We start from the raw sequence: 15,859 nt of genomic DNA, 5'->3' as shown, positions 1-15,859 counted from the left end.
GGGCCCGTCCCCGGTGGAGCTGGGATCGGTCGGCGGGGCCGGGGCAGGGCTGGGCATCCCACCCAGCCCCGCAAGAGGCACGAGCAGATGGGACGGGGACGGGATGGGACGGGGCTCTGCGCGGACACTGTCACCTCCCTCCTGCCGCCCGCCTGCCCGCCGGGCCCCCGCCCCACTGAAGGGAGCCCTCCGGGGCCCCACAGCCCACGGTGGGGCTGCCAGGGGCTCTGCAGCGGAGAATACAGGCACTTCACCTTGAACATAAAGAGACGGATCGCGTTTGTCACATACAGGAGTCAGAGAGGGGTTAGTGTTGACTCAAAAAGGGGAACAGGCGCTCGGGGGAGAGGCAGGGGGGGCTGGCGGGGAGGGCAAGGGGCCGTCTCGACGCTGCTGAGCCTCCGTGAGCGCTGCCCGGGCGCGGGCACGCGCCGGCCTCGCTGCAGCAGCCGTCGAGGCCTGAAAACATAAAACCAGAGAAAAGAAAGAAGGGAAGGCGGGGACGGCCCATGCCGGGGAAGAGATGGGGGATGCTCTGGCTACGGGGCGGGAGAGGGAGGACGGGGTGGGATATGGAGGGAGGGACGGAAATCGGGAGCCAAAGAAAAAGAACAAACTACGAGTCTAAAATGTGGTGCAAGCGCCCTACGCGGCTGTCCGCTAGCATGGCATAATGTCCGGAGCAGCCCAGAGAGGGAGTCACATCAGGTCTACACAGATTTGCCTTCCCATATATACAACCTCTACTGGAGTTAACAGCTGAAATTGAGATTTTTTGTGTCGGTTCCTCTGGCCTCGGTTGCCGTTTTTTTTTAATGCTGGAGCCCGTCCTCCCCGCCTCGCCGGCGCCGGGCGCATGCAGCCCTTGCCTGGCTTGCCTTGGGGATCAAAAGGGTTTGGAGGTCTGCTTGAAGATGAAGCCTCTATGGGCCAGTGTCTTCATGATGTTGGCGATGTTCTTACAGTCGTCTGCAGAGAAAGCACAGAGATGCCGGGTTAGAGCCACGATCCCACTGGGAGCTTTTGGATCAAGCTGAGTCCCACGCTGGGGCTGTGCCTGGAGCTGCATGGCCCCCCTCTCTGGGGGATGTGGGGGGCTGTGCAGCTCCAGGCACGCAGCCCCTGTGTCCCCACCAGTCCAGGCACTCTGTCCCAAGTGCCTTGCAATGGTGTGGGGTGAGTGCAGCATCCCCAGCACTGGCCACCTGCATCCCAGTATGGCCTCGTGCTGCACTGGGATGGATCCATGCCCAGGACCCGGAGGCTTGCCTGGGGCAGTGGCATCGCCCAGGCTGCTGGCGAACACATCCCCGCGTCCTCCAGGCCCGAACTTGCCCCACAGCCCGTGGGGAGCCTGTGGATGGGGAAGGCAGCGTTCCTGCAAGCTGGACCCACGCTGGCCCCCAGCTCTTGCCAGCGGCTGCTTCTGTGCAAGCCCAGTGCTGGTCACCGCAGCCTCCTCTTCCAGCACCCCTGTCCCTCGGTGGCACTGGCCAGTGAAGGGGCTGTCCCCGCACTGGGATGAGGATAGCGGGTGATGCTGGAGCTGCCCTCCACCAGCCAAGCGGGGTCCTCTCCTTCCCCTCACCCTCCTTAGGCAGGGGCTGCGTGGCACCTGGCTCCCTCTGCTCACAGCTGCGGTTCAGGGTCATCCCCGTCCCCGCCAGAGCCAGCCCTCGGTGCTGCCCCGCGCCTGCTGGCCCAGGCTGACAAGCAGTGGGTGGCCGGACCGGCAAGCCGCAGCCATCCCCGGTGCAGGGCCGTGGTCGAAACGGGTGCCGGGGGCTGGCTGGCAGCACCGCGGCTGCCAGAGCGAGCGGTGGCAGGGCAGCGAGCCGGGGAGGGGGAAGGCTCCGGCTGATGTTATTTACCTGGGACTAAACGCAGGCACCGTTTGCTAAAATAGAAGCCGGGCTTAAATTGATTCCTGGTGTCTATATTTCATGTTGAAAATTGGCTTGTAAATCCATGTTTTGATCTATGAGGGCCGTCTCCTTAAGAAAAAGCAAGAGTAAATGTGTAATTTCTCCCTTGACAGCACACGGCGCAGAGGCGATCCTTCTTCCCGCTCCCCTCCGTTTCGGGACAGCTCCACTCGTTCCGATTACCACTCTTTCTTCCTCGCCCCACGCCTTGATGTCTCCATTTCATTACCGCCCGCCCATTTATCAAGCTGTTACCGTAAGGGTGACTTTGCCCACTTGCGTGTGGCAGCGGGGCCTGGCTGACACGGGGAGAGGGTGCCCCGGGAGGGGGGGGGGCGCAGGCAGGGCCCCCCTCTCCTCGCTGCTGCTGGATGGATGTTGTGGTGGAGGGAAGGCTGCATCATTACTGATGTGTAAATGATAAAGAAGCCTCCACATCCATCTCCCAACTGTAAATCCAGGGAGTGCTTTATAATCAAGCTACAGCGATAATAATGTGAAATTAGGTCTCTCTATCAACGGGAGGAGGCCTTTTAATCACGGCTTAAAGGGTGCAAACGCTGTTTATCATAATTGAACTGTATCCGGGCTAATTGTGGCCATATTTCACTGTCTAGGAGACAGCAGGCTGCCTGCTGACAGTGCCGCGTGCCGGATTGAGGGCCCTGCGCAGACGGGCAGCACTGCCCTGCTGCCAGGCGCCTGCCTGCAGGGACGGGGCTGCCAGGCCGCCTTGCCGCTCCCTGCCAGACCAGCAGCCCTGCCCAGCACCGCTGCGCCCAGTGACCCAGTGGCAAAGCCATCACCCGTCCCCCAGTGTCGGTCGGAGGCGCAGGGGGCTTCCCCCGCACGCAGCTCCCCAGGGCACTGCCTGCAGCTGCCGGGGACCCTCCTGGCTGATGGCTGGCAGTGGGAGAGGCAACGTCTCCGTCAAAGCCACGTGCCTCCTCAGTGTCCCACCAGGCCCTCTCATGGCACCCCTTCCCCTTGCTGGTGTGCCAGGCTGGGGATGGGAGCTGGGCATTAGGACAGGCTGATGAAGGAGGGGTGTCCCAGCCCCACGAGCTGGTGTGGGGGCAGAGATGAGCCCATCTCTCTGTGCCCCTGTCCTCTCCACTGGCCGAGGTGGCACCGATGGCTCCAGAAGGGCCCTGGAGATGACTGATGCCAGCTCCCACTGCCATTTGTTCCTGCTCAAGCAAGCCCCTCGCCATCCTTTGGCTCCATCCATCTCGTCCCCCCCAGCCAGCTGAGCCCCCGGGAAACCAGCACTAGACCTGCCCCTGGAGTCAGCTTCCAGTGGGACCGAACTGGGAAATGGAGGCTCGAAAGCCAGGGAAACCGAGGCAGGGGGAGTGCCACCACCTGCGGCCAAAGTACCCCCCACCCCACAGCCAGCCCTGGCCTGGTCCCCCAAAAAAGCAACAGCAAAGCAAATCCTGGCTTCTGAGCTGTCTGGCAGGTGGCCGGCTTGGATTTGAAAGCACAGTCCCGGCCCCTGCCCTTCACCACTCCCAGGCATCCCGCTGCCCACCTCCCTGCCCGCAGCATCGCCCTGGGCTGGCGTGGGCCGTCGGGGCTTGACTATTGCTCCATATTCCGAAAGGGGAACTGCGCAGAGACCTGGGGAGCGGCCAAACTGGCGGCGAGACCCCATGGCACCTCCTGGGACTCCCGAGCTGGTCCCTGGGGAGACCCTCTGGGACCACTGGCTGCTTCCTGAGCCCCACCAGCCGTCTCCCCAAAGCCCTGATGAACTCTCGTGCCAGGTGCCAGCGCTGGGAGCCACCCTGGGCTCCGGGCTGCCGCCCTGCAAAGCCGGTGAGTCAATGCCACCCACATGCCAATGCTGGCAGCATCGTCCTCGCTGTCCCAAATGATGCCACGGCCCCCTGGCAGCGGGAGCGCCAAGCTTGTCATAAGTCATTTAGTGAGACTCATTCCAAATCAGAGCTAAGGTAAACACGCTTATTATAATTATCCATGTAAAAAAAAATCAACAACAGCAGAACAACTTTCTAATATGCAATTACAGCCATCTATTGATTTTACAATGTAATCCGCTCCGATTGATTTAATAACACAATTATAGGCTGGCTCTCGGGATATTAGAGTGGGAGATTTTCATAAACTCCAAAGCAAGAAACTAAGCGGCTTTTAAAACAACACAGTCAGATGGCTGTTTGGGGAATTATTAGCAATATGAAATCCTCTAAATCTGGCCGTCGTTACCTTGTGAAAGGAATTTCTATTACAAAAATGGCAATTGACAGCCTAAGAGAGCACAAACAGGATTGCTTTGCTGCTCTTTCAGTGCTTAATCCATCGCAAAGGTGACCACGGGGTGGGGGACGAGCGGTGTCCGAGGCAGGTGGGGGGACACGGGCAGCCCTGCCCACTCTGCGCCCCCCAGCCTGGCTCTCCCTGGGGGGCAGGGGGCCGTGGCGGAGCTGCCCCGGCACCCAGGCTGGCACCCACCAGCCCCGTCCCATCAGGGTGACCCTGCCTGGGGCTGCGGAGGCTGGCAGGGTGCAGAGTCCCCCACGATCCCTATGCCAGCGCACCTGGCTCGTCCCGGTCCCAGGCACCCCCAGGGGCTGTTGGGGTGCCCGCCTGCATCCCCAGGCCTGAGCAGGGGGACGGGGTGAAGGTGGCCCCACGCCACGGGCCGGCACGGCTCTGCGGGGGCTGCACAGGCGTGCGCACGCACGCGCGGCCCTGCTCTCCTCGCGCTCGCTCCCTCAATGTATTCCCGACTTTATGGGCACATTTTTCTTGTCAAGCTGACAGGGTTGCTAAGTGGATTTCTCCCTGATATGCGGACGGATTATCACATTACTCCAATGTCCTACACAAACATATTACTTTATATTCAATAGCCCTAATGAATATAAACTGCTTTTTCTTTTTTGGGGGTGGGGGGTAATCTATAGATTTTTAATGAGGGCACTATTAACTCCCTCCTCTTTAAAACAGACTTAGGTGCAGCCTCTGAGTAGAAAATCAATGGTGTTATTGTAGGAATATTGTATATTGATATTGTAATAATAAGATGCAATTGATTTAGGGGTGTTGTGCGGTGTGTGTGAAAGGGGTCAGCCTGGGGTTATCCTGCCTCCTGCCAACGGAGCGGCGGCTCTGCCCTGCCTCCCTGCCCCTCGCCTTGTCGTGCCGCTTCCCAGCATCGCCCCGTGTCCCCCATGGCGGCCCCAGGACGGCCGGGGTCAAGCTCCCCCCGAGGCACTGGGTCCCGGCTGCCTCCGGGACCCTCCTTGGGCAGGCTGCCAGCGCAGCGCGGGGCGACATGCCGCCTCAACTTCCCCTTGCCTGGGCTGGCTTAGCTCCACCGGGTTTTAACCCTTCCTCCTGGTGTTTTAGCATTACCCACTGCAATACCGCATCGCCTCGAAACCCAAGTCATGGCCCTCTCCGTGTCTTGCCAAGCTCTCGCTGCAGTGACAGCTGAGGACAGCAGCACGTGCACAGGCATGGGGCAGCCGGAGCCCTCTTTTAATTAGGGCTGGAGTTTGCCACCGTTCAGCATCGCTGGCTGCCCTCGTCCTTGGAGGGGGACAGACATTCCACCTCTGCCGGCACAGAGGCAGAAACCCCTCAGCCCATGGCGCTGGACTCACCGCCCAGCCCGTGCCCTCCGTCCGGCCGTGGCAAAGCAGCACCACTGCGAACCCAGGACCAGCTCAAGGATTTTGTCAGCAGGAGGCTGGACCACAGCCCAGGCATGATGCGGCCGCGCCACAAGAACGGGCTGCCAGGAGGAGTGATGCTCACTCAGGGAGAGCGTCACCTCCGCACCCACCCCAGGCACTGGGGAGAAGGGAAGGGGCCGCGTCCCCATGCGTGCCGCCCTGCCGGCATTTCCCCCACCTCCCCATGGGACCAGACCATCCGGACGCCACCGCCACAGGGGCTCAGAGGGCCGAGCACTGCCGCGACCGCCGTGCGCTGGGCTGAGACGCTTGCCATGCAAGGAGCGAGCTTTTCAATCCCGGCGGCCACCCGGGCGGGCTGTGGGTGGTTGGGGGAGCACAGAGCCCCCCTAAATGTGCTCATTTGGAGGCAGCCCCGCCGCACCTGTGCTGTGGCCGGGAAGACGGATCACCCCCGGCCCGAGCTGAGCAGGTCCATATTTAAACTGTCCCCATGCTTTATGGGCTGTACAAGAACTGATGCTCAGGCGACGAGGGGCCATTTGTCAATGTTCTAATGGCAGATTACTGTTAATGAATAATATCACTGCTGCCTTTGTATAACAGCTCCCTGCAAAGCGGGAACAGGGTCGCCCAGCCACCGCCGCCCTTCGTCTCCCCACTGCCGACCCCGGGTGACAGCAGGTGGCCTTGTGACCGGTGGGAGCCGTGCGGTCCCCACGCAGACCGGCACTGCCACCAGTGTCCCCAGCAATCGCAAAGGGGAGCACTGGGTGCTGGGTCCCCCCCGTCGGGCTGTGCTGCTCCCCCTGAGCCGGCATGTCCCCAGGAGGGGACAGCCGGCAGGGGCAAGGAGTGACAGCGTTTGCCTGGCACAGGGAGCCAGGGTCTCACAGCCACTCACCCTGTCCGTGCTGGAGCTGGGAGGGAGCTGTGTCTGCTCTGCTTCCCTCCCCACCATGACATGCTGGGTGAGGTGGGGACACCAGGATGCCTGGCAACAGCGGTGACAAGGACATGGCAGAGCCCAGAGCTCCCAGTCCGAAGGGCTCCATGGGGACACCGGGGGTGGTCCTGCTGGGCTGCTCCCAAATGAATGGCCTCATAACCCTGCACGCGGGGCGAGGGGCTCTGTGTGCCCTGCACAGCCGGCAGGTATATTACGTGGAGCTGACAGCGACACGCAGAATATTAAGAATAACTTACCTCATTATCTGCAATTACGTTACTGCCACACACCTCATTTCTTCACGAAGAAAAGAAAATTAGTTTTATATTGACTTCATCCCAGTGCCTCCCCTGCCTGCCCCGCCACAGAGCGCCCGCACGGGCTCTGAAGGGGGTTTGGACACAATCAATACTTGTCCTTCCCCTACCTGTTGCTGTCCCCGTCCCAGGGGGATGGGACGCTTGTCCCACCCCCTGCACACTGAGGTCAGCAAGGCCTCCAAATCCGGCTCACCCTAGCAGGGATGCTGGAGTGGGGAGGGCCCATCTCTGGCAGCGCCCAGGACTGCAGGGAGGTGACACTGCCGGTGTCCCCAGGAAGCAGCTGGGCAGACAAAAGCACAGCAGAGGGGACCCGTCCCGGCGTTCAACCTAATGCCCCGGGCACCTGCTTCCTCCTGCCCAGGCTGGCCACCATCACCCCATGGGTGACGGGACGCTTCGTCCCGTCCTCTGTGCTGGGGACTGCTCTTCCCATCATGTGCCCCTTGCACTGGCCCCGTCCCAGAGCAGACAGAGCTGGGTGTCTGGGGACACAGCACCACAAGGCACCCGGCTGCTGAGACACCCGCCAGCCCCGCAGGCTGCCGGATGGGCTGGCATAGGCGATGTCATGCGGGGACACCCCAAATCAAGGGGCATCCCAGCTGGAGGGGGTGGCAGCCGGGGCTGAGCTCTCTCGCATCAACCCCAACAGCTCCTAGAGCCCACGAGCCCCAGGGACGCCGACATTGCTGGGACCAAGGGTGGCACAGGGTGCGCTCGGTTCGTCTGCCAGCCCCTGTGACTGTCCCCTCACATCCAGCATCCTCGCAGGCCGGCAGGCATCCCTGGGCAAACAAAGCGAGCGCTTCCATCGCCCCGCTCCCGGCTGCGGCTGCTCACCGGCCGGGAGGGAAGGGGAGCAGCGTGCGTGGCAATACAGGGAAAAAAGCCAATTTCATCTTTATTAGAAGGAGATTTCTCTTTTAGTAATAAGCACACTTCAAATAATTAGCGTGTTTTACGTAATAATGAAATTATGGAAATGCAGGCCACTTATTCAAACAAGTCACCATTACCATATTTTTAAATATTAGACTTAATTAGAGTTTATCACTTCAGAGAAGTACGAGGAGTGGAGATTTTTTTTTCCTTTACAAAAAAAATCCTCATAAAGTGTTTATTAAGAGCGGGTAAGAAGGGGATAATGATCTGTTTGGAAATTAAGGCAATCAAACATTTAATGCTCTGCACTCCTGTAGGCAAAAGCATTCAAATGAGTCAATTATACATCCATTATCCAGGCACGATTAAACAAGGCAGGACGGGGAATTTGTCCTCCGCATCACGCGATTGTCGCGAGGACTTATGTCCACTTAAAGGCAGCTAATAAAACACTAAACTTGGGGAAGAAGAGGGAGGACTGAGGAAAGGGAAGACAAGGGAAGAGAGGCGGCGGGTCAGTGAGACCGCAGAGGGACGAGGGTGGGAGGTGGGCAAGGATGGAGCCGTGTCTGCATCCCAGCCCTTCATAAATCAAAGTAATTAAGTTAACATGAAAATCAACTTCACCATCCCGTTAAATTACAGCATTTGCATATTAGGACTCCAATGAAGTAGGTAGCGGGCGAGGGGGGCGGGAGGGGAGGAAGGAGTCGGCGGGGGGGGTCAGGGGAGAAGGATGGGGGGGACGCACACCAAAAAGGGAACCATTTATTACGGTGAATAACTAATTTCAGAATTTATAGCGCTGGATTTTCGTTCCCGTGCCATTTATATTACAGAAGGAAATTAAGGGGCGGGCAGGAGGCTGGCTGGACATCTTTCTGCGTTATTGCTTGTCTGCCATTTGCAAATCATTATTAATTGTGGCCCGTGTCGCTGGTGCAGCAGGGCAGGGTGCCTGGACAGCCAGAGCAGACACACATATCTCTTCATCAGGACCCCAGCCGCTAGCCCTGGAGAGCCAATTACCCCTCCCTGATTGGTATCAGATAAGGAGGGAATTTTTACAAATTAGGGAATAAATAGAATTTCCACACGTGGAGCAGGGAGGGCTTGAGAGGCAGTAATGAAAAACGATACATCACCATCAGCCAGACAACCCTATTCATACGCCGATGCATTACGCTCACTACTCATAATCCCACCGAGTGACAGACAGCCGCCGAGCCGGCCGAGCCGGAGGGGAGCGCATCCCGCCGGCCAGCCCGCTCCGAAGCACGGCCTCCAGCCGCCGGCACCCTCTCGGCAGCCCGGGGAGGTCTCCCCTCCGCCGGCCCCATGGCGCAGCCTCTGCCGTGGCCTCGCCGGCCGCACGCCGCCTGCTCGGCATCGCTGGGCCGTGCGGGCGGTGGGGGCAGACCTCCTGGCAGGGGTGACGCCGCACTGGAGCCGTCCCTGCTCTGCTGTCCGCAGGAGGAGCCCAGCAGGACAGGCCTCCAAACTCGGCTCCGAGTTTGGCAGCTGAAGTCAGCAGATGGGCACCCAAGCCCCTCACCCGACTCCTGTGTGCCTGCGGGTAAAGCACGCCGTCCCCAAAATTATCCAGCCCAAACCGTGCCCTCAAGAAGACCCCCCCCTTCCTTGGTGGCTCACGGCAGTATCCTACTACTACAAGATCTACCTCATTTCCAGCAAGGATTTGCCTTTTTGTACTCTTCGGCCCCCAAATCAGCCCCCCGGCTCTCAGCTCCGCTGCTCAGCCAGCCCTGGGTCCCCCTGCACCAGCGGGGTCCCTGTGTCACCTCGTGAGCGGTGCTAGGGCTCCAGGACAGGCAGCACTGGCTCTGACCAGCTGCAGGAGCAAAGACTGTGCTCCTGCATGGCTCTGCTCCACTGGGAATAGGCTTGGGTTGGGACACCTCCATCCCCCCCGTCAGCCTGCTGCCAAAGCAGCCCCAACACCAGCCCTTGCCCACGGCAGACCCCAGAGACACCAGACATCTGTGTCCCCTGAGCCAGGGCATCCACTTTCAGACCGCGGCAGCTCCCCGTGGCAGCACGGTCCTTTGCCCTGGGCTGTGACGGAGCTGGATGGCCCGGGGACACAGCCAGCACCCAGCTAATGGGGGTCTGGCACACAGCCGGCCTCAGAAAGAGCAAATCCTGGAAGTGTGAGGACCCAACTGACATTTGGGAGCCCAGTTTGCGCCGTACTCCCCAGCGTCGGAGCTGCGCGCCTCTGCGCCTGTAATTAGCTCTCCCTTATGACAAGCACGTCACTAAACAAAATGCTCGGCAGGAGATCAATCTTGCCTGTAAGTCACGCAGCCTTTAATTTATTCAGCATACAATGTCGCTCCACCGCTGGCTTCCTGTAATTTATACCGTACACTGTCGTGTATTATTTAACTCGTCCAAGTGTTTTACAGCTCGCCTGAAAGTCGCCGTGCAAAATAAAGTCATGGTGGGGCACTGGTGAGGCGCAGGGAGGATGTAAGCCGCCCCCTTGCTCCGGGGCTGGCACGGGACCCCTGGCCTGGCTCGGTGACAAGGTGACGGTGACAAGACCCTGCAGAAGTTGGTGGCCCTCTCCAGGGCTCTGTGGGTGGGAACGGGAATGGGAATGGGAGGTGGGTCCCCACAGGAGCCCAGTAAACCGCTGGCTCCAACGCTGGTGCTTCCTTAGAGGAGGAAAGGATGGCAGCAGTGGGAAGAGGGCAGCAGGACTGCTGCCTGCAGGGGCTGGGGTGCCTGGGGAGAGCCAGCTGGACTTGGGCATGGGACAGGGCAGAGATGCTCTCTGCACTCCTCTTCCCGGCTGTGCTGGATGCCAGGGATGGCCAGGCTGGTGCCTGCCCGTATCTGCAACATGGATGGAGGATTCCTGCCCACAGGCGCTGCTCAAACACAGCCAGAGATGCCAGAGCAAAGTGCGGTGAGGGAGGAGGCTGGGAGCCCCACAGGGTGCTCAGCAGATGCAACAGCCTCATCTCCCGGACCAGCCTGGGCAGACTGTAGGGCTGTGGGCAGCTGCCAGAAGGGGACGGGACAGGCAGGGCTGGTGAGCGGGCAGCAGCTCTGCCGGCGTGCCCAGCCCCACCAGTACCAGAGCAAGAGAGAAGTCCAGGGGACGCGTGGGAGACATGATGCTGCTGCAGCAACACTGCCCGGCCCATGGCCCATCACCACCACAGCTCTGCCTGCGCAGCCAGCACCATCGCTGCCACTGGAGCGGGTCCCTGGTGATCCTGGGGGGCACTGGTGGGAGCAGGCAGCCCTGCCAGGGTGGTGGAGCTTCATCCCACAGGAAGGGCACTGGGGGCTGCCCCATCGCCCCTTCTCCCATTGCACACCCCAGAGAGGGCAGAGGGCAGGCAGGCAGCGGGGGGTGGGATGGCTCCTTCCTGGCCCCTCCAGCAGGACACACGGTGGCAGCAGCCATGCCCTGAGAGCAGGAGGGAAGTCACTGGGGTAAGGACTGGGGCTGGACTGGGCTGAGAGCTGGCTGGTAGCTGGTGTGGCCGCTCTGAGCAGCTCACCTAGTGCTCGTCTTTGGCCGTGCAGCTGGATGGAAACAGTCAGTGATGTAGAGCTGGATAGCCTCCGCAGGGAAGGTTAAAACCTCTGTTCAGTGTAAAGTTGCCATATCTAAGCACTTATGATCACGATATTTATGGCTAGTTTATTCCAGGCTGTTAAAGGCAGCAGTAGTTACACACAGATAAAGGGAATTCAGCTCCCCTGATGCCTTTTCTCCCCGTGGCGACGGCATGCCTGGCCAAAGCTGGGTGCTCTTGGTGTGTAATTCACCCAATGGTCCCGGCCAGAGCCGGGGCCAGGCACATGGGTGCTTGGCATGGCACGGACACTTGCTCTGGTTCTGCTCCATGGGAGCTGCGGGGACAGATGTGGGAGATGCCATCTCCCTGCCCCTGACTGATGCTGCTGGGGGCCAGGAGGTGCCCAGCCTGCAGGCAGCAATTCGGTCTGCGTTCCCGCTGGTCCCCAGCACCACTGCGGGTGTCCCTGCTTCCTGTACCCCCTCCACATGCTGCCATGCCCTGCTTGGATGGAGGGTTTATTTAGGGCAGCAGAAGGCCAAACCACCCTGGGGTTTTGCAGGGCATTTCGAGCCCTGCAAGCCCCCCGCCACTGCCCAGCCATTGGCTCTGCTCCATGTCCAGCTCCTGACACCCAGTCCCACCACTGGGATTGGGACCCTAATTAGGGAGAAATTTCAAGGGAGAAATGAGAGAGTTTATAAAGCCGAGTTTCTCCTGCCTGCGAGTGACACGAGATGTCAGAGAAAGGAAATAAAAGGCAAGGATGCAATTCCAGTGCCGTCGAGAGTGTGTGGTGAGTCCTAATGGAAAGTTCTCCTGCTCTTTAAAGCTTGGTCAGATGGCCTAGTTATTGCTTTAAAAGGACCCAGAATCAAACTGCGGCGCTGCACTCGAAGCCTTCAAATAAAGCGAGCTGTGTTTCTGCAGGTCCAGCGAGGCAGAGGCAGACGATTACATAGAGAAGGGCAGGTCTCTTTATCTTGGAGGGAGACCTACCTATTTTTAAACATTAGCTCCAAATCAGCAGCTCACCTCTTTGTCTCACACAAACCCTCTCTTGCCTTCTGGAGGAGAGATCAAACGCCAGCCCTGCTGCCATTGTTTCTCTCCCAGCGAGATGGATGCGGGACTGTAATCTTCCCACAAAGCTGCACGCTTCAAAGGCATCAAAAGTGCTTATTAAAAGTCCTAGGAAACTAATTTAATAACAACCCAAAGGGCTGGAAAAATCAGTGCCGGCAGCTCAAAATATAACCTGGCGACGGAGACGGGTCCCCGTTCGCCACGACTCCATCTGCGGGAAGTTGCGTGCAGGGCCAGGGTGCTTTGGCACGCAGACCTGCCCTGCTCCCTGCGGCGTGACCACCCGGTGCTGCCCGCTCTCCTGCCGGGGACGCAGCTGGGAGAGCAGGAGCGCGGGGCACCCTGCCCTGATGTCACCAGAAGTGCAGCTCACATGGTGTTCCCACTAAGGGCTTTGTCGGGCCAGAGGCACCCTCGCACGGCGGGGACAGAGTCCGTTCGTCCACCCCTGCTCTGGGCTCAGTTCCCCTTGTCGAGCCGAAGAGCACTGCACCGTTGCGAGGCAGGATTTCAGGCTTGCCTCTGAAACGTTAAAAGCACCAGGTGGCCTTTGCCGGCCATCTCAGCGGCTGCTGGAACAGCAGCTTTGTGCAACGCTCACCCAGACCTGGAGGGAGCTGCACACGAGGCAGATGTGTGCTGGGTCCGTACGTGGTGCAGGTGGGGATGTCAGCCAGACCTGCAAAGCCACGTCAGAGAGACCCGTGTGCTCTGTGTGAGACAGACCTGCACATCGCCCGCAGGGATGGGCCGGTACACGTGCCTTCCCACTAATGCATACATGCAGCAGGCATGTGCTCCCAGCCGCAGCGGCACGAGGGCTGTGCTGCCTTGCATCCCCCAGAGCCGGTCGCTGCTCCCAGCCCGTGCCAGGCAACGCATGGGACCCTGGGGCTGTGTCCTGTCTGAACGGTGCAGGCTCCCACGGAAAGGGGCAGGAGGTGGAAATTAACGCTCCAGCCTCCGTCTCATCCTGCCCATTAGCGGGGCTGTTTTACTCCGGATCATTAAATATGTATATCTTATTACACGCCTTGTTACAGTATTGAGCTCTATTGACTGATAATAAATTCCAAGCATCATCCTGGTCATAAATTTATCTGGAGATGATGAAGACTCAATAATCTAGTCATGCAGATAATATGATAGGGCCTTAAAAAAGATCATTACATTATATGCCAAAATTAAAAGTGAAATACACTTTATTAACACTGTTTCCACACTCGGGGCCATTACTTGTTATATCCCCTCCTGCCCTCCCACCCACCGTCCCTCGGGTGAGCCAGGGAAGGCGAAACGAGGCAGAGCTGCCACAGCTCTGCCCTGGCAGAGGGGTACAGGGGGGTGGCAGGCGGCACAGCCGGTCACACCACGATTTTCCAGCTTGACCCCAAGGATGCAGGGCCCTGCCTGGTACAGCACCGCTGCCCTGCCCATTGGGCAACGGCCTCTGAGCATCTCCAAGTGTCTCAACAAACTCCCGCGCCTGGTGCCTGCAGGCAGCCCTCAGCGGGCCCTGGCCATAGCCACCAGGATGATGTCCCCAATGCCCAGAAGGTAAAAGGGACCCCCTGCAGCTTCAGGTCGCCTGAGAAAGCTGCCCACCCATCGGGGTTAACCCAACAGCTCCCACCCGACAGCACCTCTCCCCCAGGCTCCGGCAAGCCGCAGAGCCAGGACGGGGATCCTCGCTCGTGCCCGGCCGCGCTCGGTGTGGCACAGACAGCTAGGGAGCAGAAATGGGGATGCGGGTGCAGTGGGTGTCCCCTGGGAGAGAGGAGGGCTCCCGGCAGGCTCCCCATGCCCCGGTGCCAGTCTCACCGGGCTGCCCCTCGGCAGGACAGTGAGGGCCGGGCAGCTCCCGGCCACCCTCCCTGGGGACGGGGGCTCGGCCCCCTCCTCCAGCCAGCCCTCCGAAGCCATTCCTCTCCTTTAATAAGAAGGTCACAGCCATTTAAACTCCTCTGATGAGGGCAGGCTGCTCGTGCCCCTCCTGCCTGGCGGGGCCGGCCTGGCCACGCTCCCGCATGCGGATCAATGGTACGCGGCAAGTTTAAAGCGTCCCCCCCTCCGCGACCCCCCTTCCCTCCGCCACCTTCCTCTCCAGACACGCAAGGTGACGAGCGCCGGGGGGGCCCACGGATCGATGCCACGACACGGATCGGCTGCCGGGAAAAACCAATCGCGGATCAGATGGAAACCGACTTCTTCTTGTATCTGCCCGGCTCTCGCCGGGATAGATTGGCTGGAGAAATCCGATGGTGAGAGGAGACAAAGGGGGAGGTGATGGGGAGAGGAGGAAAGGGCTGATAATGCTCCTGCCGCGGCCGCTCTAATCTGTGACAGCCCGAGGATTTGCTGAAAACCATTATCACATTGCTCTCCCTTCTCTTGTCCCTGATAAAGCCCCGGCTAATCTGTTTGTTGCAGGTATTGAACGAATGCATTTAGCAAAACAAGGGGTGTGTGCGGGCCTCCCTGCCTGTGGAGCGAATTTTTTTTCCCTGCAACTCCGGCCTCGCTGGGAGGCAAAAGGGAGAGCAGGGAGGGCAGGGATGGTTTTGGGTGCAGCCTCACTGCGGACACAGGCTCTACCCTGCTGGTCCGTGCCGTGGGCAGAGGTGCCGTGCCTGGCACGAGGGAAACATCTCCGCCGACTGCCCTTTGCGAGTTTTGGGGAGCTTTTCTCTAGGCACTGCATTTCATCTTCATAACGCCACTCGCGGAGGGCGGCGAGCGAAGCCCTGGGGCCGGTGGGCGATGCTGCAGTGTCGTGGCACATCCCAGCCGGAGAACCGCCGTAGCCCACCGCGCACCCGGCCGCACTCCCGTGGGACAGAGAAGCAGGGATTGGGGGACACGGGGGGGGTCTGTGCCGCGGGGAACAGCTCCCGGACCCCCAGTCCGCCAGAGCCCAGCTCCGCTCGTGCCTGCCTGTGCTGGTGCTGACCTCGGCCCTCCCCTTGCGAGAGGCTCTTTCTCCGGGGAGGAGAGATAATTCAGTGGCTGTGAAAGCCCAGACCCGGGGCTCCCGCAGCCGCCTGTTACAAACAGTTCTAGTGGAACATTAATTATAGTAATTTAGCCGTGGAACACTAACTGCAGCCAGTGCAATAGCATTCAGTACATTAGTGGCTATAACCCACTCCTTAAAAAAGACATTTGGCTACTGACAGCTGATAAAATGAGTTGTGAAGCATAACCAAAGGGAAAAAAAAATAAATCAGAAGCACGCTGGGAGTGAGCCATGGGGTGCGAGGGTGGGGGGCAGCACCCCACGGGGTCCCGGGGAGTACGGGGGGTGCGGGCAGAGGGGCAGTAAGCGGCGGGGGGCCGCAGCAGGCACCCTCCTGCTCGCCACGCGGCACACGGGCCGGTGGGCTCCCCGTGCCGCGGGCAGGGCTCAGCGAGGCGGGGGGCACGGGGCCGCATCTCGGCAGTATGTCAAACAGAAGGACATTTCCTT

General features: G+C 59.9%; 1 protein-coding gene across 2 annotated transcripts in view; it reads right to left on the bottom strand.

The window, feature by feature from the left end:
• Positions 1-42: 42 nt before the first annotated feature.
• The window catches only part of ERI3 (ERI1 exoribonuclease family member 3), a 125,426-nt gene continuing 109,609 nt past the window's right edge, over positions 43-15,859 (bottom strand). For both annotated transcript variants that reach the window (XM_010582481.1, XM_010582485.1), the window contains one exon: positions 43-969. In XM_010582481.1, coding sequence (XP_010580783.1) covers positions 887-969 — 83 coding nt within the window. In that variant the 3' untranslated portion in view covers positions 43-886. The remainder of the gene's footprint in view (positions 970-15,859) is intronic.

Source organism: Haliaeetus leucocephalus, unplaced genomic scaffold (genome assembly GCF_000737465.1).
Source record: "Haliaeetus leucocephalus isolate CR32 unplaced genomic scaffold, Haliaeetus_leucocephalus-4.0 Scaffold848, whole genome shotgun sequence".
NCBI classification, from domain to species: Eukaryota; Metazoa; Chordata; class Aves; order Accipitriformes; family Accipitridae; genus Haliaeetus; species Haliaeetus leucocephalus.
Note: the sequence above shows the minus strand (reverse complement) of the source record. Positions and strands in the feature narration are given on the sequence as shown.